This window comes from Trypanosoma cruzi, genomic scaffold (genome assembly GCF_000209065.1).
Source record: "Trypanosoma cruzi strain CL Brener 1047053516879 genomic scaffold, whole genome shotgun sequence".
Taxonomy (NCBI): domain Eukaryota; phylum Euglenozoa; class Kinetoplastea; order Trypanosomatida; family Trypanosomatidae; genus Trypanosoma; species Trypanosoma cruzi.
The window spans coordinates 136,433-159,697 of record NW_001849545.1 but is presented as its reverse complement, the minus strand read 5'-3'; the positions used below and the strand labels follow the sequence as shown (position 1 = coordinate 159,697).

Below are 23,265 nucleotides of genomic sequence, written 5' to 3'. Positions count from 1 at the left end.
CAGCACACACTCCAATCCACGGCAACAGGCACACACACACACACAGCCCTGCCGCAACACCAACACACAGATGGAGGAGGGAGAAGCAAACAGGAGCGGCACACAAGGCTCCACCGCATGCACATACGGCGAGAGCGGTCCGTCGTGTCGGCACCCCTCACGGAGGGCACGCACGCACACACGAGAATAGGTGCAGCGCACACAGCAACACAACAGCAAAGTAACCATGAAAAAGAATAGATCCCCGCACGCCACGTGGATTGTTGGTCCACGGGAAGCGCAGCCACCACCGCAGCAGCAGCAGCAGCACACGCAAAGTCAAGCGCAAGGAATGGAATAAAGCAGCCATTTATTTGTGTTTCCTTTTGGAGGGTGGAAGATGTCTGCATATGTTGTTATTGTTTTTGCGGAGGGTAAACCTTCATGCCTGCATCGTGTGTTGGGGTTCCTGCGGTGTGCACAACCGTTTCCTTCTCTTGTGAATTTTTATTGTGTTGGTGCAGCCAATAATTCAATTTGCGTTGTTCCTGCTTTTCGCTGGTAAAGTGCTGCAATAGATGTTTTTATTTCCTCCTTCGTTGCTGTGGCACCTGATTCCTCGCCGTTTATTGCGGTGGAAATGGGAATATGTGAGTGGACTCCCACGCACCAGAACGCACCTTCGCTCCTATTTATTGCTGCACAGAAGGGCATGCGTGTTTGGTGGTGCCTCGACCATATATTTTGTGGGCGTACATTCCCCTGCAGGCTGAGGGCGGGGCGACGCTCCGTCGCGGTGCACTTCCCTCGCATGCCGCCCACTCTGATTCATCATGCATCACCCCTCACATATTCCGTGGTGCCACACCGCTGATATTATTGCAGCCGCTGTGATTCCGCGTATTTCACGCATTTCATTGTGCCACAATACATCCGCTCGTGTGGCCGCCGCATCCAAACAGCGGTGCCCAACACCGTGAGCGGCAGTCCACATCCCTGCATGTCCCAGCGCAGTGGTGCCTGACTGTCAGCCAGGCGCCAGACAACACGAGAGTATTGTGCCGGCAGTACAACACACGGAGCTGCAGTGAATGACTCGGGCGGCGACGCATCTATTTGTCGCAAGGCAGTGAAAAGGAGTCGGGCAAAATAATGCCGGCTGCATTCACGACACCATACCCACAGCCAAAGCATGCGACATGATGTGCGTTTCACTGCTGCTGTGAAATCCCTGCAGACGACGTCACTAGTGGAGGCATGCCACCCATGATCAGCGGACAGATAACAATCGGCATGGGAGGCCACAAAAGGCAGCAACGTCAGGAGCAGCAGCAGCAGCTCTCTCTGTTGCCTCCGAGAAGTAATTATTCCACCAGCCACAGCCGGCCGTGCCATCGTGACACTCCATGCACGTCGTGGCTGCGTCAACACATCCTGCTCCCTGCTGCGCCTCAAAAGATGCCTCACTCCGTCCACTAAGTGCATCGATGCGGGCCGTGCCCGGGCTGTGCGTGAGGACCACAACGATGTGAGGGTCACCGAGTCGCAGCATGTTTGTTGTGACGTTGTTGCATGGCACCTGCACACACACACGCAGCGCCTGCATCCTTCCCTTTTGTGTTCGCCCTCCGCCGGAGTGGCCACACACACGGGCAGCAGCAAATTCATTTCACCCTCGACGATCCAAAATCAACACCGACATCCCTCGCCACGCAAACATCTCAGTTGCCAGCACGGGCCTCCTGCCGCTCTGCCATCGACGCCGAAACACGGCACAGTGCACGCACTTATTTTCCTCGTGTTCCGTCAGCCGTTTGGTTCACACATTCTCCGACGGGATGGCGACCATAAAAGCACGCCACAAAAGCCACTGTGACCACACAAGCTCTTGCGATGAGCGTCTGCGTGTGCATGGATCCGCTGCTCACACGTGCTGGCAGGCAGCCTGCAGCCGCCGCCCTCGTGCCAGTTCATCGGCTCCAGCATGGGAAAGAGAAAATGGCCAATTCCTCGTGCACTTATTCCCACCAGCAGCACCAACACGCTGGTCGCCAGCCGTCATTCCTCAGCACATCCAGGAATGCCGAAGAGTGACGTGGAACTGTCAGCCAGCAATGCCACAATCCCCGCACACATGTCGGCTCCACCAGAGAAGACGCACAAACTACACACAACACCCCTCACATGTTTTCCAACCATCATTCCAACACACCGCGACACGCAAAACAGAAGTATTCGTCACTCCATGCGCCTCCCCACACAATCAAATAGTCCATGCACCACGCACGGCAGCAGCTCACACCCATCAAACAAGTGTCCCTCGGACCAGTGTTGTCCGCGTGCTGCAGTGGGCTGCCCCGGCTGAGGCGAGCTACTGTCGGAAATATTGTTCGCGATCACTCACCCCAACGCGGCCGCCTCCCAGGTGGCTGCGCAACCAGTGTTGGGCTCGACAGCACAGGCGCGGGAGCCCGCAGGGCACAGCCAGCACTCGCCCATCGTCAACGGTGTCGAACGCAGTCGAGATGCCGGTCGGGACCGCGAGAGAGCGGCGACGGCGACGGTGCAGCGCGGGACGCCGCCCCTGCGACGCCCACACTCCACGGCGATGCGCTCGCTCAGCCCTCGTGCCGTTTTGTCACGGACAGGCGTCACCACGTCGGAGACCGTGCGTCGTGGCGTTAATCGAGGCTGACGTCGTGGCGTGCCAGCAGCGCTGACAGTCGGTGGCGTGCCGGCAGCGCTGACAGGCGGCGGTGGACCAGTCCTTCGCTCACCCCTAGCAGGACAGAGAGCAGCGGGAGGGGCCGACAACTCTCCGTGCGGCATGCGTTCTTCCCGTGTCTGCGGATGCGAGTAGTGTCCCCCGTTTCCCAGGAACTTCGCAGGCTGCCGTCAGCAAGGGAGGTGCCACTCATCGTTCTGAGCGAGCAGCGGGCTGCGGGTACAAGATGGCGCAGCAACGCATTCAATACACCGCCGGGGCCAGGGCCAAGACAAGCGAAGAGTCGCGAAAGGACAATTCAAGCGCATACAGCGTGAAGGGCCAAACCATATCCCGGTCACCAGGGGGCACGCAAGCACGAAGTGTGCAGACGGCAGTGGGGATCGCAGCAAGTGGGATTCAGACGATGCGACGGACGAGCGGGCTTCACTGCTGCCGGATTTCGTCGGCGCTTACCAGCGCTACACGTGTCGTCTGCGTGCCGTATGTGACGCACAGAGGCAAAAGCTACTGCGAGGCGGAGACGTTGAGCGGAGCCCGAGCCCCATAGCAGCACTCCAGATGACCGTTCCCTCACTGGCGCCGGCCAAACCCGCAACATTAATGGCGCAAGGAGCAGACATGATAGCCATCCAGGAGACCTGGAAGTCGTCGGAGCAGATCGCCAGCATGCATACTGGAGAGTGTGTGCTCCACGCACAATCACGTATCCGCAAGGAATGTGTTGCGGCGGTGCTGGTGCGGAAAAACCTCCGCTCCAAGCGTATGCCCCTCATCACTCCTCAACGTGATTCCAGCCTCGACGTGGTGGTGGTCCAATTCGCGCTGGGCCAGAACCGTGATCTTATTGTAGCGAGCACCTATATGAGACCACCGCCGCAACCGACACAACCCCTAGGCGGTTGCTGAGCTGCCTCTCGGTCTCGTCGCCGCTCATTCCGTGTGGAGATTTCAACGTGCGTCGCCCACGGTGGGAGCCCTTCCTGGAGACCCCTCCAAGCAACTCCGCTGTAGAATTTTATACAACCGCGCACGGATGCAGGACGCACCTTGGTTAACACCCCTGGTGAAACAAAGCATGCTCGTGGTGCAAGAGAGAGATCCTGTATCAACCGGACATGGTCAAGGCATCTTACCGTGTCCGACTGGAGAGCCAATGTGCCGCCGCTCAGTGACCACTATGTGTTGACATTCACGCTGCATCAGGCATTTAAGGATACCATGCCCTCGGCACCCACTTCGGCACGTCGAGTTTTCTACAGCTGGTGGAAATCCAAGTGGGAGTCCTTCGCCAACGACCTCGACGCACAACTTCCAGCATGCGACCATAAAAAGCAATCAACCGGCATCAAAGCTTTTACGAGAGCACTTGCAGTTTCACTTCGACGGCATTGACCCCGCGGCATGCACAAGGATGATCCCAAGCTCCGGGGCGACACCCTTGCGAAGGCAGAGCGGATTGCTACCGACAGCAAGGCCCGCTGTCTGCAGTTACCGACGCCCGACCGTGAAGCAGAGACGCAACGGGCAAGGAGCCAATTCTTCCTCCTACTCAGTGAGCGCCCGCGCAGCAAATATCGGCGTCGCATCAGCAAGTTAAACCCAGGCAAACCACTCGCCTAAAAAATACATTCCGGACGTAAAAAGACATCAATTCCGTCTCCCACAACGGCGTTGATGTGCGATGGCCGCAATAATAATTTCAGGACAGCAAGGAGAGCAGCGGATGCGCTCAATCTTGGATTCCTCCCCACCTCGCAAGGCGATTGGGTCTTCCAACGGGAAAAAACGGGGAAAACAAGTCCTTGTGTATTTCTTCTCCCTCCCCTTCTTAGGCCGCAGAACAACAACGAGTCGGCCGCCTCATCTTCGATAGGTTCCTTCTCTCCCCTCTCTCTGGATGCCTCTTTTAATCGTACGGAACTGCGTGCAGCGCTGCGCAGCACACCGTACGGCAAGGCCCCGGAGCGGACGAAGTCTACAGCGGGGCGCTACCACATCTTTCGACGAAGTGTCTCCGATTCCCTCTCCGCTGCATCAACCACAGCCGGACAGCCGGCACAATTCCGGTCCAGTGGCGACGAGCCACCATCGTCCCAGTCCTGAAACCCGGTAATTCGCCGGCGCTAACGGAGTCATATCGACCCATCAGCCCTCCTTCCATCGTGGGTAAGGCTGCTGAGAAAATGGCATTGAGGAGACTGCTTTGGCTGTGGACGCCTCGTCCCCACCAGCATGCGTGCCGTAGTATGCGTACCACGACGATGCAGCTGGCACACCTGATACACGAAGTGGAGCATAACAGAACCGATTATTTCCAAGCGAACCTTCCCAAGAAGAGCGGTGCTGGAAGCCAGCTCCACTGCAGACCCCATCGGGCTCCGTTGGTGCTGGTAGACTCCAGCAAGGCCTTTGAGCTCATTGCTCATCGAGTCCTCAGTCGCTTGCCGGCCAATATTCCGGGGGTGAACTGCCGAAGGTGGCTTGGAAAATTTCTGCGTGGCCGCTACGCGAAGACACGAGTTGGCAACAGACACGGCGATCGGTCTTCCACGCTGCGAGGAGTTCCTCAGGGGTCCGTATTGGGAACACATTTTTGTCCCTTTACGCACACCCACTTCTCAATCTGCTGAACGGCTTCTCAGGCGTCACAGCAGACATGCACGCGGACGATCTCTCCATTGTAATCAACGGCCACCCTCGGGAAGACACCATTCCCGCAGCCAACACGGTCCCCAAAAAACTGCACGCGAGGGCTCGGTAAAGTGGCCTGACCATTAACCCGTCAAAATGCAAAGCCGCTTGGTTCACACTCTCCACGCACACGGAGTCAAACTATGATCGCAAAGGAAAGCGGCCGCTGGTAGTGGCTGGATGTAAAATCCCAGTCATGACCATGGGGGCATCGCGAACTGCGAAGCTTCTCGACATGGATCTCGATCCGCAACTGACGCTAAATATGGCGGCCGCCTCGCAACGGATATCGCAGCCACGCCGCATTGCGCACAAAGAGGCGGGGCCATCTCCACATGACCCACGCACGTTCATCATCGGATACGGCGCATCCAAATTGCGCTACGGCAGCGAGCTCATATGGGCAGTAGCGACGGATTCAGCGAAGAATGAGATGCAAGAGACGTACGCAGGTCTGGCACGCATTGTGAGCGGAGTTCCGAGCACTGTCGACCAGTAATCCGCACTCCTAGAAGCAAATATACCGCCGCTCCATGTCCTATGCCTGCGTGCGGCTCTCCGTGTTTGATAACACACGCAATTGTCAGATGGACTGGAAGCGGAGATCAACGTCTGAGCCTTCGCCTTGCGCTGGTTTCCGCATCCCGCCGTTGTCTCGGCACGAGCCATATGCCTTCGTAGACGCATGCGCAAAGGGCTACGGCATCACCGAGAGCTCACCACGCGAAGAGCGGTTCTTTCGTGGCTCCATTCCTCCCTGGTCTGCGGCCTCCGCTCACCGGGTCACCATCGGTGTGGAACTTCCGATAGACCACTCAATCACCGACGAAAAAGAACTGATAAGGGAAATGCGCAGAGTCCGCGAAGAGGCTCCAGCGCTGCACAGCCACCGCTCGTGGATACTCGCAACGGATGGCGATTTCGACGTTCCCGCGCCAGCCTGCGTTGGCATACCGCCTTCATCCCTGCATTCCTCGCAGATAATAGAGAAAGTAAGTAACAACTGCGGCACACGCCCCTGAAGCTGCAGGACGGAATCCAGTGCGCTGCTCCTGGCCCTGGAGTGGCTGATTATCCCTCGGATCCACCACAGGCATAAAAACCCCGCTTGTGGCGACACAAAGCCAGTCTCTCCTAGCGGCCCTCAACAAGGACCGGATCTGGCAGCGTCTCTTGACACTGATGCGTGCCGGCCGGTCCGTGCACCGGCAGTTTTGTTACGGACATTGTGGAGTGCATGCTAATGAGCCTGCGGCTCAGCATGCGACGCAGACCATGGCAACCGGACAACACACGGAACATGGAATCGCGCCCATATGGCACACGGACCCGCTGACATGCTTTACTGCCCAGCCCAGCAACAAGTGGCGTTGTACCATTCGCCAAGACACTCACCGCTACTCGCTCTGTGGTGCCAGGAAGCGGTCTCTGCCACTGCAGGATCAGCCAACCTCCACAGGCACGCCAGTTGACACGCAGGAAACCTTTCGCCATCTGCTTCTAGAATGCCCAGGCACCTCCGCTGCGCGCCAACGGCTGGTCATTCAGGAAGATCCACGCAGCAAAAAGTTCTCTCAGTGGCAGTTGCTTCACAGCAGGAAGCTTTTTCCGCTGCTCAACCGCCTCCTCGGCACCCAGATGGCATCGTGCGGCTAGACGCGCCGGTAAGAGTAGGAAAAATAATAATGAGCATTCTCGCCACCATCGGGTCGTGGCGCACCTTGCGATCTCGCTGGTGACCCTCCTGCTCCACTGCTGCTTTGCGCAACAAGTCATCACAGCCATTTTCGTGGTTTGGTCGGCCTCGTGTTGCGCTCCGGGTTCTCCTCCTTCATCGTCTTGCGGTGTTTCCTTTGCCGTCCCTGGCACCGTGACTGTCCCGTGACGGTTTTTTCCGAAGTCTCACTTCCCTGGGAGGTCCTCCCGCCACCAGCGTGCCCTCCGCCCAAAGACTCCGGTCCATTTGCACGCATCTGAGCGGCAGAGGCACTGCCAGTGCCGGACGGATTGCAATTGTTACTTCGCAGTGGGTCGCTGCAGGATTGATCCTGCCTCGTCGGAGCAGTGAGTGGTCCTGCGGCGGTGGGATTGGGGTCCTCACCCGCCGTGTTTTCTCCACCCTCCTCGTCTTCCTGATTGCTGTCAACCTCAGAGTTCACGTTCCCCTTTCGTCCAGAGCCACCGGCCACGGTCCTCCTTCCGCAGCCATCACAGCCCGCGCGTGCTCAGCAGTCACCGCGCCATCACCAGCGGGCCGCACACACACGCCGTCGCAGCAGCCGTCAAAAACACGCACGAGCTGTTGCACATCGCTGCAGGAGCCAACAGGACGCAGAGCACACGGCCAGTCATCATCACAAACAGTGGAGTCGCCCAACGCTGTGGAGCCGCCTGCAAAAGCACAGAAAACAAAAGGAGAGACACGGCCGCTACACCACGCACAGCCACCGCACAGTCACAAATGGCAGCAGCCCAGCAGCGGCAGCGCACACACACCATGAGGCAGTTGAATGCAGTGAAAGGGCAAAAACACACAACGCCCCGCAGCAAGCAAACAGAAAAACACACAAAACAATTAGAAACAAAACACAGGTAAACAAACAGCAATGAAGTTAAAATGTAAACACACAAAACAAAGGGCTGCACAGTATGGCTCCAGCGCGCACGCACCCATCCTCAAATGCGACTCCACGCAATCAGTTGTGTGCGTGCCATGCACATGAGTGTGTCTGGGGTGCGTTCAACGCGACGGATGCGGGGAGCGGCAAGGAGCACACAGCAGGGCAGCGGGAGCAAGTGAAGCAAAACACAATCATTATTTTACCCTGTTTAGCACATCGGACCACAGTGGACGCACACAAGTCCCCGCGGTTGGGTGCTGGCACGCACAGCCCGCACACAATTCTTCAGCCCACAGTGGTGTACGCCAGCGCGGATACGGCGAGCAGCAGCGGGGCACACACCCACGCAGAGCTGCTGAGGCTGCCGTCGCTTTCGCGAAGAAGTGACGGTGCGCGGGTCGTCGTCGTGCTTGGCGCCTCCGTAGTCGTAGTGGTGGTGGTAGTTGGTGCTTTTGTCGTAGTCGTGGTTGTTGTTGTTGGCGCATTTTCCTTCTGACTTTGTGCCGGTACCGTACCGGTCACGGAAATTGACGATGCTGCAGCTGGACTAACTGACCCACCTGGCGACCCTGACCCATCGGTGCCCGGACCTGCTCCCTCTTTTGGAATAGACTCCGGACCTTCTGTATTTGGACTCCCTGCCGGAGCGGGTTGCTGACTGTCCGGATCTTCGAGTTTCGGTAACGTAACGGTCGGACCTGTCGAATTTGGCGCCGTGGAAGTTTTTGTTGCCTCTGAATCATCTGCTCCCGGTTGCTGAGCAGCCGTTGAATTGGGGCTGTCCCCAACTTGATCTCCACTAGTCGCTGTCACGCACACGGACGGGCAGCAGCACAGGGCAAGCACCAACAGGGCGCACAGCAGACGCCACGTCATCATCGTGAGTGTGGTCGTTCAGTGGTGTGGAGCTGATCTGCACAGTGAGGGACATGGAGAGCAACAGGGGAGACGAGAGGTGCGGCAGACACACACAGAGGGCAAACACACACAAGAAGAGAGAGCAGCAGCCAGGCATGCACCGTACGCCGCACACCACGCACGACACACACTCCAATCCACGGCAACAGGCACACACACACACAGCCCTGCCGCAACACCAACACACAGATGGAGGAGGGAGAAGCAAACAGGAGCGGCACACAAGGCTCCACCGCATGCACATACGGCGAGAGCGGTCCGTCGTGTCTGCACCCCTCACGGAGGGCACGCACACACGAGAATAGGTGCAGCGCACACAGCAACACAACAGCAAAGTAACCATCGAAAAAGGATAGATCCCCGCACACCAAGTGGATTGTTGGTCCACGGGAAGCGCAGCCACCACCGCAGCAGCAGCAGCACACGCAAAGTCAAGCGCGAGGAATGGAATAAAGCAGCCATTTATTTGTGTTTCTTTCTGGAGGGTGGAGGATGTCTGCATATGTTGCTATTGTTTTTGCGGAGGGCAAACCTTCATGCCTGCATCGTGTGTTGGGGTTCCCGCAGTGTGCACAACTGTTTCCTTCTCTTGTGAATTTTTATTGTGTTGGTGCAGCCAATAATTCAATTTGTGTTGTTCCCGCTTTTCGCCGGTAAAGTGCTGCAATAGATGTTTTTATTTCCTCCTTCGTTGCTGTGGCACCTGATTCCTCGCCGTTTATTGCTGTGGAAATGGGAATATGTGAGTGGGCTCCCACGCACCAGAACGCACCTTCGCTCCTATTTATTGCTGCACAGAAGGGCATGCGTGTTTGGTGGTGCCTCGACCATATATTTTGTGGGCGTACATTCCCCTGCAGGCTGAGGGCGGGGCGACGCTCCGTCGCGGTGCACTTCCCTCGCATGCCGCCCACTCTGATTCATCATGCATCACCCCTCACATACTCCGTGGCGCCACACCGTCGATATTATTGCAACCGCTGTGGTTCCGCGTATTTCACGCATTTCATTGTGCCACAATACATCCGCTCGTGTGGCCGCCGCATCCAAACAGCGGTGCCCAACACCGTGAGCGGCAGTCCACATCCTTGCGTGTCCCAGCGCAGTGGTGCTTGACTGTCAGCCAGGCGCCAGACAACACGAGAGTCTTGTGCTGGCAGTACAACACACGGAGCTGCAGCGAATGACTCGGGCGGCGACGCATCTATTTGTCGCAAGGCAGTGAAAAGGAGTCGGGCAAAATAATGCCGGCTGCATTCACGACACCATACCCACAGCCAAAGCATGCGACGTGACGTGTGTTTCGCTGGTGCTGTGAAATGCCTGCAGACGACGTCACTAGTGGAGGCACACCACCCATGATCAGCGGACAGACAATAATCGGCATGGGAGGCCACAAAAGGCAGCAACGTCAGGAGCAGCAGCAGCAGCTCTCTCTGTTGCCTCCGAGAAGTAATTATTCCACCAGCCACAGCCGGCCGTGCCATCGTGACACTCCATGCACGTCGTGGCTGCGTCAACACATCCTGCTCCCTGCAGCGCCTCAAAAGATGCCTCACTCCGTCCACTAAGTGCATCGATGTGGACCGTGCCTGGGCTGTTCGTCAGGACCACAGCGATGTGAGGGTCACCGAGTCGCAGCGTATTTGTTGTGACGTTGTTGCATGGCACCTGCACACACACACGCAGCGCCTGCATCCCTCCCTTTTGTGTTCGCCCTCCGCCGGAGTGGCCACACACACGGGCAGCAGCAAATTCATTTCACCCTCGACGATCCAAAATCAACACCGACATCCCTCGCCACGCAAAGATCTCAGTTGCCAGTACGGGCCTCCTGCCGCTCTGCCATCGACGCCGAAACACGGCACAGTGCACGCACTTATTTTCCTCGTGTGCAGTCAGCCGTTTGCTTCACACATTCTCCGACGGGCTGACGCCCACAAAAGCACGCCACAAAAGCCACTGTGACCACACAAGCTCTTGCGATGAGCGTCTGTGTGTGCATGGATCCGCTGCTCACACGTGCTGGCAGGCAGCCTGCAGCCGGTGCCCTCGTGCCAGTTCATCGGCTCCAGCATGGGAAAGAGAAAATGGCCAATTTCTAGCGCACTTATTCCCACCAGCAGCACCAACACGCTGGTCGCCAGCCGTCATTCCTCAGCACATCCAGGAATGCCGAAAAGTGACGTGGAACCGTCAGCCAGCAATGCCACAATCCCGCACACATGTCGGCTCCACCAGAGAAGACGCGCAAACTACACACAACACCCCTCACATGTTTTCCGAACATCATTCCAACACACCGCGACACGCCAAACAGAAGTATTCGTCACTCCATGCACCTCCCCACACAATCAAATAGTCCATGCACCACGCACGGCAGCAGCTCACACCCGTCAAACAAGTGTTCCTCGGACCAGTGTTATCCACGTGCTGCGGTGGGAAGTAAACAAAAGAGACGGGCCGCCAAACCCCAAAAGAGTGCAACGACCGGCCGCAAGTCAACGGAACGCAGCCACTCAAAACAATTCAGTCCTAATGCCCTCAACCTCCCACCTTCCCCCCACAAAAGCCCCAGTAGACGCCAATCAAGCGCGCCGTCCAACAAAGTCGCTGTGCAACACCAGGAGGAACCGCAGTGCCTCCTGCTGCCATCCGGATCCGTTGTGGACGCCATGATGAGTAGAAACGCCCATTGGTGCTTCGAAACGACGCTGCACACCTGCGACGCATCATACGGTTTGAGACGCACGTGCCTCACCAGCACCACAGACGCCCGCGCGCAGTCGGTACGCCCTACATCGTCAAGGAAGCAAAGGATACGTCAGGGTGGCAGCAAAGCACTCGCTGGCAATTCCCGTCGCAGGCATCATCACAAGCAGCTCCAGCAGCGCTGCAGACCGTGGGGTGACGTGGATCAACTGACGCATGGCGTATGTGGAAAAGAAAGGACGTGGTGGCTTTACAAGGATACGAGTGGCCGACACCTTTAGAAGGAGAAAGAAAACAATGTGAGAACACACAAAGAGGAATCAGGCGTCCGCAGTCAAAGCAAACCAGCAATCAAAAAAAGTAAGATGGGTGCACTCAACCACAACACAGGCAGAGGATAAAAAATACCCACAACAAAAAGCCGAAGCGTGGGGGCGTCCACCCAGCAGTGGGGACGCGCAGCAACAGGTGGGACGACCAGCGCACACACACTCCCATTGCTCCCGTAAAGCAAAACACACACACAGAGGGAGAGAGAGAGGTCGCCCACTCAATGCAATGAAAACAAAACAGAAACAGTTACGGTGCTCCGCCCATGCAGCCAGGCAGGACGGCAGCGGTGCGTGTCGTGCAAAAGAGAGCACCAACGGGCCTGCATGGGTGTGCATGCATATATACAATGGGCACATTATTGTGTGTGCCTCGTGGGGTGAGGTGAGGGCGAGAGTCCATGCAAGGGGACACACACACAGAGAGAGAAGGACGAGTGTGTGTGCGTGCGGTGCACGGCTCTCTCACACTCACTCTCACGCGGCCACCACAGCAGCAGCCGCACACGCAACAACAAGAAGAAGCAAAGGAGGGGAGGTGGTGTGGGAGACCGCGGTGCAGCTATCACCGTCGGTGAGAGTCACCGTGTTTATCTTATCAGTGGCGTTGTCTGGTGCTTTTGTGGAATCGTTGCTGTCAGACGCTGTGTTGTTTGTGCCATCCGGCGTTGTTTCAACTTCTGTATCCACAGCGTTTTGTGCCACGCTTTCATTGGAAGTGCTGCTTGCACCCTTGGAGATTTGAGTGCTGCTGCTACTGTCGCGCGGTGCCGCGTTATTTTCGGTTTTGGCAAAGGTGGCTTCAACTTGTGTTGTTTGTATGGGACGATCCGTCGTGTGCCGAAGTGTGGGATTTTCTTCTGTCACTGCGGCACCAGAAAGAGGAGTAGCGTCCAGAATCGTCTTCGCAGCACCCTCGTCGGTGTGATGTGTGGCAGAAATATTCTCATTGGGAGGTGACGGTAGAGTTGTGTCCGCTTGAAGTTTAGTTGGTGCATTGTCATTGGAATTTGTGGCAGATGGACCACTTCCTGTTGGTACGTTTTTGTCCGAAAAATTTTTTTCTTTTTCCGCTTCCCCTTTCTTATCATTTTGGGGATTCTCTGCCGCAGTGAGTTCCGCCCCCTGGTCGCTAGCAGGAGAATTCCCTCCTAGAGAAGAAGATGACTGGAGTGCCTGCTGTTCACCGCTAACTAATATTTCCTGCGTTTTATCATCCTTACCTGCGGTATCTTCTTCCACTTCTTTACTGTCTGGTGAACTTACAGGTGAAATACTTTCGGGGATGACCTGCCTTATTTCTTTTGTGGGCAACGCCTCCGTGCGAGAATTGGAGTTCGCATTCAATTCCTCCGATGTTGCACCTTCTGGTCGTACAACACCGTCACGTGATTCAGAATGTAAATCCCCCCTCGTACGTGCGCATCTTCAGACCCCGACCCATTACCTCCCGACAAAACGTTCCTTTCACTGGAGGTGTTCTCCGTGCCAAGCTCATCGGCGTTCTCAGCAGCAGCAGCAACGGCAGGACGTTGACGCCTCCAACGACGACGGCCATCCACAACGGCAAGAACACCGTCCATCCTCTGACGCATGCATTCCTCAACGGCGGACGCATTCGCACGGCCTCCTGTCCTCCTGCTGACCTCATCCGCGCATTCCCTCCGCAGCTGAGCGCGCCAACGAGAAAACAAACACTCACCCGCACTGCCATCAGGAACACCGCCAGCACCGTCGGCCGCAATTCCAGAAAAACCGCACCACAGCACGCAGAGGGCACACACCAGCAGCACACGGCCAGTCATCATCATCGCCATCACTCCTGTCACTTGCGTGTAGCCTTCAGCACAAACTAACTCCCCGTCAACGCAGAGCGGAAGCAAAAGGAGAGACACGGCCGCTACACCACGCACAGCCACCGCACAGCCACAAATGGCAGCAGCCCAGCAGCGGCAGCGCACACACACCATGAGGCAGTTGAAAGCAGTGAAAGGGCAAAAACACACAACGCCCCGCAGCAAGCAAACAGAAAAACACACAAAACAATTAGAAACAAAACACAGGTAAACAAACAGCAATGAAGTTAAAATGTCAACACACACAAACAAAGGGCTGCACAGTATGGCTCCAGCGCGCACGCACCCATCCTCAAATGCGACTCCACGCAATCAGTTGTGTGCGTGCCATGCACATGAGTGTGTCTGGGGTGCGTTCAACGTGACGGATGCGGGGAGCGGCAAGGAGCACACGGCAGGGCAGCGGAAGCAAGCAAAGCAAAACACAATCATTATTTTATCCTGTTTAGTACATCGGACCACTGTGGACGCACACAAGTCCCCGCAGTTGGGTGCTGGCACGCACAGCCCGCACACAATTCTTCAGCCCAGAGTGGTGTACGCCAGCGCGGATACGGCGAGCAGCAGCGGGGCACACACCCACGCAGAGCTGCTGAGGCTGCCGTCGCTTTCGCGAAGAAGTGACGGTGCGCGAGTGGTCGTCGTTGTAGTTGGCGCCTCCGTAGTCGTAGTGGTGGTGGTAGTTGGTGCCTGTGTTGTAGTTGTCGTCGTGCTTGTCGTAGTAGTGGTAGTAGTAGTGGTCGCCGTGGTCTTCTCGGCCGTATCGCCGGCATTCGTATTTGTTTGTTCCGTGGATGAATTATTGCCACGTGTTGAGTCTGTCGTATCGTTGTCACTGTTTTTCTGTACCGTATCGGCCGTCGTACCTGAACTCCCTGACCCACCGGATCTATCCTGTCCCTGTTCTGTACCAGACGCCGAACCTGTTGGAACTGAGTCCCGTGGCGGAGCGGGTCCCTTACTGTCCTGATTTCCGGTATTATTCCTCATGTCTGATGGTTGTCCTTTACTGTCCGAACTTTGGGTTCCCGGTAACGTAACTTCCGGATCTGCTGAACTTGACCCCGTGGAAGTATGTGTTGGCCCTGCACCGGTTGCTTCCGGTGGCCGAGGAGTCTGTGAACCACTGAGTCCATCTTGTTCTCCGCTACTCTCCGTCACGCACACGGACGGGCAGCAGCACAGGGCAAGCACCAACAGGGCGCACAGCAGACGGCACGTCATCATCGTGAGTGTGGTCATTCAGTGGTGTGGAGCTGATCTGCACAGTGGAGGACATGGAGAGCAGCAGGGGAGACGAGAGGTGCGGCAGACACACACAGAGGGCAAACACACACATGAGGAGAGGGCAGCAGCCAGGCATGCACCGTACGCCGCACACCACGCACAACACACACTCCAATCCACGGCAGCAGGCACACACACACAGCCCTGCCGCAACACCAACACACAGATGGAGGAGGGAGAAGCAAACAGGAGCGGCACGCACACACGAGAATAGGTGCAGCGCACACAGCAACACAACAGCAAATTAACCATGACAAGAATAGATCCCCGCACATCACGTGGATTGTTGGTCCACGGGAAGCGCAGCCACCACCGCAGCAGCACACGCGCAAGAAGAAGAAGCAAAAGAGGGGAGGTGGTGTGGAAGACCGCGGTGCTGCCGTCACTGTCGTCAGACGTTCATTTTATTAGTGGCGTTATTGGTATTGTTGTGAACCCCTCACTGTTGTCTGCCGCGGTGCCCGTGCCGTCGGATGCGCTCTGAAGTTATGACTTCGTATCATTCTCTTCGTCGTCTGTGGAGGCGGCGGGTTCAACTCTCCCGGAGCTGCTCTCAACGTCAAAGACCCCCGTCCTGCCCGTATTGGCGTAAGGCTGTGTGGCTGGAATAACTGCGGGCTACTGTCACTCTCCCGAGTATTCAGCGCATCACTGCTGGCGGTGCGCTCGGTTGCTTTCAAATCTTTTTTACGTGCTGTTGGAGTATCAGCGGAATCGTCACCCTGTCTGTTTGCAGGCGTCATTGCAGCAGCAGTGGGGCCAGTTGGAGTGCCCGATGATGTGGACTGCGTGACGGGAGCCTCACGGGATGCGATCCGCGTGCCGCCCAAATCGGCCGCACCCTTTTCATCCGCTGCACTGCGGGGGTTATGCCCTTCGCTGGTGCGGCTTCATCCGGCCCTTGAGGAGACGTTATTTCCGAGTCCGGCTGCAGCGGTGGTGGCAAGGACGGTTCTTCCATCGACGACTCGGGGATGCGTGTTTCGGACAGTTCCCCCGTTACCGCTGCCGCATTATTGTCCGTCTCCCCTAAACGATGCCCATCCTTTTGGCCTCAGTGGCACAACCCAACACACCAGAGCCGTCCTCAGTATTCTCCCACCACCAGTACCAACAACCGTGCCGCCACCAGAGCCAGAAAGTAAAGTCTGCGGTGTGTCATCACAGCCACCGCACAGTCACAAATGGCAGCAGCCCAGCAGCGGCAGCGCACACACACCATGAGGCAGTTGAAAGCAGTGAAAGGGCAAAAACACACAACGCCCCGCAAAACAGAAATATAAAAAACAACCGAGGTTTAGATTCCAGCGGGACTCCCAAAAAAATAAATAAAATTCTTTCGGCAGGACTTTTATTTCATGTGCCAAGCAGCACAAAACGACCATGTGCTTCTGTATGTTCATAATGCCTGCAGCAGTAAAAAGAAAAAAGAAAACCACGTTATTGTTCCACCAGCCCACAAAACATCCCTCACATTTCACGCGGCATCCGGCCTGCTCCTCCACTCATTATTTCGTGCAGTCCGTGGGACGCACAGCAATGAGGCCGGCGCCGCGTGTGGGCAACAAACAAGCAAACAGAAAGAGGGGAATCACGTCACTCATGACGGTGTGCAGGAACGAACTATTAAATAAAGGAACAGCAAGGATACTTATCATTCCAGGAAAACAACAAAAAACAACAGTAAGATGTAAATATTAAAAGAAATCACGCAGGGAGCGCGGCACATGTTCTCCGTGAGAATTCGCAATTCCACACTCTTTGGCTCACAAGACTGCCACAACCCCACACAATACAATAAAAAGCAGCAACGCCCAATACACGCACACACGCGCACTGCTGGAAACAGTTAACTCTCGCAGTGTCAATTTCGCGTCGCAGCGCTGGGCAAAGCAGTCGTGTAGACCCACACCGCTCCCGGAATACTGCGCGGTGAGTTTTTGTGATAGGGGTTTGCTTTCGTGTCCAGAGGCATGGCGTTGAGTCAATCCGCCCGCATCACCCTCAGCAACAAATCCACTGCCTGCAGCGCCATTTTCTGAAGAAAGGAGTTTTGTGTCCAGTGGCGCTGCGCTCACTCACCTCGTCCGTGTTATCCGCGGCAACGTGTTCCCTGCCGCCACAAGTGACAGACGTGATCCCGGATGCATTCGACGCCACTAATATTCTCGGACCGTTGGCGAAGGAAGGCCTCTTCTTGGAAGCATTCGGGACCATCACTTCGCTCGGATTGGTGGCAAACTCAGGCCTCGTCTCGGACGTGTTGGTCGCCGTGTTGGATGCGGGACTCCGATCGACGGTGTTGGGTCCGTCAGCCACCGCAGACCGTCGCCAATCCTCGTTCTGACGTGACGGCTCAGCATTAACTTGCGACGCAGTTGTCCCACCAGATTTTGTCTCGTCCTTCTCTTCACGGGGCGGCGGCAACTGACAGATGCCCGTCCGGTCAGCATCGCTGCTCCGTGCGGGCGGATGGATGGTTCCATCGGGGAGAAATTGACGCCACCACAATTCATAAGGCCGGCGTATTTATGTGCCGTCACATTCATCGTGAAGGCAACGGTGGCCCCTTCCTCTTTCCTTGCACAGCTGCTAGATGTGTGCACCGCATTGACCACATGGCACACAGCGCCCAGCTCACCATTCCTGCCATGCATGTGCACATCAAAGCCACTGAAAGTATAATTCTCATACTGAGCCTCGGCACTGGCAGCGAAACAATTCCTCCACGCCCACACACACGCGACAGCTCAGGCTGCCGTCACTCTGAGGGCACACGACACATCCACCGGCACAACCACCGCATCCGAAGCACCAGATACATCTCCAGCACTCCCAGCAGCCGTCACGCACACGGACGAGCAGCAGCACAAGGGCGCAAGGACCAACACGGCGCCGCACCGTCACCATCGTCACCATCGCAGTCATCACTCGTAGTGGAGTCGCTGCAGTCAGTCAGCTGATCCGTGAGGCAGAAGGAAAAGGAATGCAACAAGAGGGAGAGGGACGGGGCACAGCGGATACAACGAGTGAGAGCAGACAACATGAGGAGAGGACAGCAGGCCCAGCCCCACAGTTCACACACCACGAGACGGCGTCCACGCAAGGAAGGCAAACAACGCCAGCAGCCACCCACCATGCAGGAGAAGAAGACATCCACCACCATCTCCCCCAGCTCATTCCCGCAGCCCCAGGGAAGTGGCTAAAACCCGCGGCCACCACACCAGTCACACAATGAGCAGGCGAACCCTCATCCATCCACGAGGCGGAAACAAAATTCCAGCCATCCCGCCCTCAAAGCGACACGGAGCCCAACTCAACGCAGCCACACGCGGTGCATCACACCCGCAGGAAAATAGACTCGGGCTGCACACTCCCTCCCTCCTCCCTTCTCCTCATGGCCACGGAAGAAGACAACGGCCGCCACACGCAACTGCCAGCATGCACTGCAAAAGGAGCATCCAAATCCACTGCGATGTGCGTCTTGTGTGTGTGGTTGTGTGTGCCTGCAGAAACACGAAGCAAAGAATTAGAAAAGAGGGAGCGGAGTTTGTGGAGGGACGCACAAAACTAAAAATGTACAGCGAAGGTGCATGGCGGAAACAACGAGAAGAAGACCGCTCAAACTCATGACTGCACCGCAGCCCAAGCAGTGGCGATTCACACAATATTTATTCAAAACAAAAAGAAAACCACCCCCTTCGTCTTACACAAACCCCATCGCACAAAATAATTATAAAAGAAAAAGAAATCGTCCACTACTGTTCCACACAAATTCAAAAAAGCAGCCGGCTGCCTTGTAGTCCCACCAAACTGTCCGTATATTTTGCCCAAATTAAAACTAAAAGATATTTAAATGTCCTTCGACCGTCCGACCCTCCGTGTGTCCGCACATCGTTTATATTTCATGCGGTCATCTGCGTGTTGCTGCTCCCCTCAGCCCTCTCATCGGCGCGTGAGTGCGGCCCGCAGCGCACAGTCACTCGTGTGTGGGGACTGAGAGAAGCACGCAGACACGACGGGAGTCGCGTCACTCCATCGGGAGAGTGAGCGCAGCAAAAGAAAAAAACATCAGAGAAGAAAAGAAATGCTCACGAGGCCGACACCGAAGGGTGCGCCGGCGCAAAAAAAAAAAAAAAAAAGAAAAGAAAAACACGGCGGCAGGGTGTGGCTGTGTGTGTGGCGCTGCGGGTGTCTGCCAGCCCTGGCCGCAAAGAAAACAAAACAAGAGGGAAGAAATGTGTGCTCCGCCCCACAGGCCCTCGTCGCACGCCCACACGTCACGGCTCCCGCAGCGCGCCGTTCGTCGCGGCCCCTCCTCATGCGTGCAGCAGGCGAGGCGCACAGGGCCGTCGTCGTGAGCGTGTCGGTGGGTGTGCGAGTGGAGCAGTTGGGCGGGAACACACGGCACCCCTCGCAGGAAGAGTGCAGAAGAAACAATTAAAAGAGGGAAGAGTAGAAAAGAAAAACGTCCACAGTGACTGCCCCCAAAAGCAAAAAAGAAATGGATGGGGGATGGGAGGAGCAAAATAAAAAGAAAACATTAAAACACAAGAAAAACAAAAAAAGTGCACAAAAACAAAAGAATTTATAAAAACAACAACAAAAAAGATGTTTTATGAGAAAAGAAATTCCTTCCAGGGGAAAAGTAATTCTCCGCAGCGGAGGTCGCAAGTGACCCACGCGGCAGCCAGCCACTCCTCACAGAGCCGCAAACCCCCACAGTCCCAACAGAAGCGGCAGCAGCGATGGCAGCAGTCCGCTCCCACGCACAGTGCCGCCATCACCCGTTGCTCCTCCAACGGCATGGGAGTTCAGAGCCGCCGCACTCCCCACACTTCCCTGCGATCGATTCGCCGGCACTTGCTGTGTGGAGGCAGATTCCCCCACCGTCGTATTTTCCTGTGTTTCACGCTCTTCTGGAGGCTGCTGCAAGGTCGCTTGCTCCCCTGGTGCTTCAGAAGGCTTACCCGCAGGAGGCATCGCCTTTTGATCCCCTTCCACCGATTGAGGAACGGCCTCAGTTGGTTGCGGATTTGCCGGTGGTAAGTGGGGAGCCTCTTCCAAATCGGCATCCCCACCTGAAAAAGTTAATGGGCGGTTGTACAGAAAGACGTTCTTCACAGTCACAGACACGACTTCTTGGACCTCTGCGCTGTCTCCAACCCCTCCAATGTAGAAGTGCGAGATCTCTTCCGAATCCGCATTTTCCAATTCACATGGCGCAGCACCCACGCGCTTACCATCAACGTACGCAGAGCCCTGGGTGCCGTTCTGTAGCACAATGGCCACCTGGTGTGCTGTCCCTGCTTCCCAATGGCTGCTGAGCTCATTGGTCGTGTCGCCACCGCAAAACAATTTCCACTTCTTTCCGCTGTTGTACGACAACTCCATAAGTTTGGTTTCTCCTTTACTGCCCGCACGCACACCCATCAATGGAATGGGGTTGTCTCCCTCCGGCGCCTTCTCGATGGACACCGTCGCCACAAGAGTGAAGTTGCAGTTCGCAAAGTGGTACAGCTGATTCTCCCCCTGCCTGCCAACGGGCCACTCCGCCCACGCTCCCCGGAAATTCACGCCGTCTTTCGCCTTCTCAGCTCCACCATTATGATTCACCGTGGCGTTCACCCCGAGGTACTCGTCCCTCCATGTGTTCCCAGAGAAGTTGTCGGACAAAAAGCCAACCAGCCCAGCCGTGATCTCCCCATCGCTGCAGTCATTCTCAGTCAAGGCACTCTTCGCAGCACTTGCAGTGGGGCACAGCTTGGAGACAGCTTCGTCCACTTTCTTCCACGTCGCCAGCACCTCCTTCACCCGCTTCAGCTGCTCAGTCAGACGCACAGACCAAAGACCGTGTGATGGCTTCTCACCGCCCTTCTTCTTCTCGTACAGTGCAATCAACTTATCCTCCTCCTTATTATTATCTTCACCTTCAGCACTTTCGTACAGCAGGGAGCTGGCGGCAACTTCGTCTTCGTCCTTCTCGGACACGGGCCCAATATCAGCAATGCGCGTATTGTCCGTCAGCCAAAGGTGGAGTTCACTCTTTTCCTTGTTTTCGCTGCCCTTCTCCTTAGAATACACCGGCAGAGTAACGAGCATCACTTTTTTGTTGTCATCTCCAAGAGTCGCTGTGGTGAACCCGCTCGCAACACGTTTCGTCTGTTCCTCGTGTTTGTTGCCCCACACGCGCGAGAGTGTCCCGAGTGCCTCCGTCCACGACCCCCCCTTGTCACCGGACTCGTACACCCTGCGGCGGCCGCCATCGCACGCAGTCATCATCATGAGTTTCTCCTTCTCCCACTCCACGACGGAGGGATCACCGCAGCCACCGTCAGACATCCCCTTCGACAGCTTCCAACTCGAATCATCCGAAGTATCCGAAGTGTATACGAGCAGTGAGACACTCTTTCCTTCCTCTCCGTCGTTTTCTGATTCACCCTTCTTCGTTACTTCCACGGGAAACACAAGCGCACCGTCCTCCATCTTAACACCCGATCCACCGCCTGCAACCAGCTGCATCAAGGAATCCTGTTCGCGCTTAAAGAGAGTGTCGACCAGTCGCTGGTTCACATTCCATCGGATTCTCTTGTTACTGCCACTGTCCCCATCACTGACTTTCCCTTTCGCCAGCAAAAGTCCCCACTCACCTGCGCCCCTCTCCTGAGCGTCTTTAGCAGCTGCTGTCCGGCTGTATTTTCCAGCAAGCATGTAAATATCAGTTCCATTCACAACTGTTGTTGGTCGGCTCACATCTACTTTCTTTTTCTTTGCGGGAGCGCCCTCCTCCAGGACTTGTGTATCCTTTTTGGCCTCATTCAGTACTTCCACCGGTTTTTTATCCGTTGGATCCGTGAGAAGTTCGGATGCAATGCCTGTAAAGCTGCCTTCACCTCCTTTCTTGCACTGCGCCTCGGCGACGGCAAATACGGCAGTCCCCACTTTTAGAAGGCCGGGAACGCCCAACGAGTCCACAGTTACACCCTCATCACCAGTGGTACTCCTCCATTCAAACGTTGGATCCGCCACTGAATCGCTGTTCTCCACAGCGGCGGCACCTCCACCGCAGAAGCAAACCATCACGAAGAGGAGGAGCAGCACGCGGAATTAAACACACGCCGGGACGTGTTGGGCCTCTGCGGCTCACTCTCTCTTCCTTCCCTCCTCCCTCCGCTGGATCCGGTCACGCGGCAACGGTTGTGTGTGCGGGGTGCCTTCACCGCAGCAGCACGTGGGAGCATATAAATATGTGCGTGGGCGGTGTGTGTGTGTGTTGTTGGTCCTTTCAGAGCCTTCCAACTTCACAGTAGCGTTTAGCGCTTTTGTTTTCTTTCTTCGTGAGATAGTGAGCAGGAAATAAAAAGAGGAAAAAAGCCACCAAAAGAAGCAAAGGAATAAGCACCGCCAGCATCCATAGTGAGTGGCACCATCATCCGCGCCGCAGTCAATCCCCACAACAGCAACTCACGCGCACAGACACACGGCACAGGAGAAGAAAGAACAGTGCACCGGGAAAACAGAGCGACTGTCACCACCAGCAGCAGAAGACACGGCGTGTGTCGTCCGTCACACGTCCGTACACACCAAGCAATGCCCACACACAAAAAGCGGAATGCCAAGTGGCGCAGCCGCCCTTCGCAGCACACACGCGCTGCCGCCAGTCTTTTTGCAACTGTTGTCTCTCCCCGCACAGCCGGAGAGTCCCTGGCCGACGTATCCACAGCGGGAGAGACACGTCGGCACGCGCAGCTGCACGGCAGGAAACAGTCCGCACTTGTCCCAGGCACTCTCCATGCCACACCACTCACCGGCCGCACGCCGCAAACACAACAACTGCGTCAAAAAGGTAAATCGCGGTCTCCCGTCCTCCCCAATCGTGAGGGCCGCCGCAGCCAGGATCATTTGCGTTCTCAGCGTGCACGATACGAAAGGGCGTTCGTGTGCGTGCATGTGATTGTCGGCCTTTATAATTGCAGAGCAGCTGTGCGGCACAACAGAGCCAAAAGAAAGCAATGGCAGAGAGAGGCAGATAGCACACACACAAATTACTTATATCATCGCACACACACACACACACACGCAGCCGCGGAATGGGTGCACTCAACCACAACACAGGCAGAGGATAAAAAATACCAACAAAAAAA

At 56.2% G+C, this 23,265-nt stretch overlaps 5 protein-coding genes and 1 pseudogene across 5 annotated transcripts, besides 8 other annotated features; all 6 read right to left on the bottom strand.

The window, feature by feature from the left end:
• Positions 1-216: part of a sequence feature (areas merged during assembly that could not be assigned to a particular haplotype. This can correspond to areas where the two haplotypes were merged or to regions with more than two copies in the genome that were merged during assembly.) that runs on past the window's edge.
• Positions 217-13,597: a sequence feature (areas not merged during assembly with more than two copies in the genome that could not be assigned to a particular haplotype).
• Tc00.1047053508495.170 (mucin TcMUCII, putative) lies at positions 8,305-8,898 on the bottom strand (the record flags this gene model as incomplete). Its single annotated transcript, XM_812300.1, has 1 exon — positions 8,305-8,898. The coding sequence occupies one exon, from the start codon at positions 8,896-8,898 to the stop codon at positions 8,305-8,307; it is 594 nt and encodes a 197-aa protein (XP_817393.1).
• Positions 8,417-8,501: a microsatellite.
• Positions 12,456-13,796, bottom strand: Tc00.1047053508495.150 (annotated as a pseudogene).
• Positions 13,598-14,479: a sequence feature (heterozygous, Esmeraldo-like haplotype).
• Tc00.1047053508495.140 (mucin TcMUCII, putative) lies at positions 14,357-15,076 on the bottom strand (the record flags this gene model as incomplete). Its single annotated transcript, XM_812299.1, has 1 exon — positions 14,357-15,076. One exon carries the CDS (start codon positions 15,074-15,076, stop codon positions 14,357-14,359), a length of 720 nt encoding a protein of 239 aa, XP_817392.1.
• Positions 14,469-14,588: a microsatellite.
• Positions 14,480-23,265: part of a sequence feature (areas not merged during assembly with more than two copies in the genome that could not be assigned to a particular haplotype) that runs on past the window's edge.
• Tc00.1047053508495.130 (uncharacterized protein) lies at positions 15,538-15,864 on the bottom strand (the record flags this gene model as incomplete). The annotated part of the gene is made up of 1 exon (XM_812298.1): positions 15,538-15,864. The coding sequence occupies one exon, from the start codon at positions 15,862-15,864 to the stop codon at positions 15,538-15,540; it is 327 nt and encodes a 108-aa protein (XP_817391.1).
• Tc00.1047053508495.110 (uncharacterized protein) lies at positions 17,338-17,778 on the bottom strand (the record flags this gene model as incomplete). The annotated part of the gene is made up of 1 exon (XM_812297.1): positions 17,338-17,778. One exon carries the CDS (start codon positions 17,776-17,778, stop codon positions 17,338-17,340), a length of 441 nt encoding a protein of 146 aa, XP_817390.1.
• Positions 19,246-19,274: a microsatellite.
• Positions 19,648-19,730: a sequence feature (T-rich).
• On the bottom strand, positions 19,823-22,201 carry Tc00.1047053508495.100 (trans-sialidase, putative; the record flags this gene model as incomplete). The annotated part of the gene is made up of 1 exon (XM_812296.1): positions 19,823-22,201. The coding sequence occupies one exon, from the start codon at positions 22,199-22,201 to the stop codon at positions 19,823-19,825; it is 2,379 nt and encodes a 792-aa protein (XP_817389.1).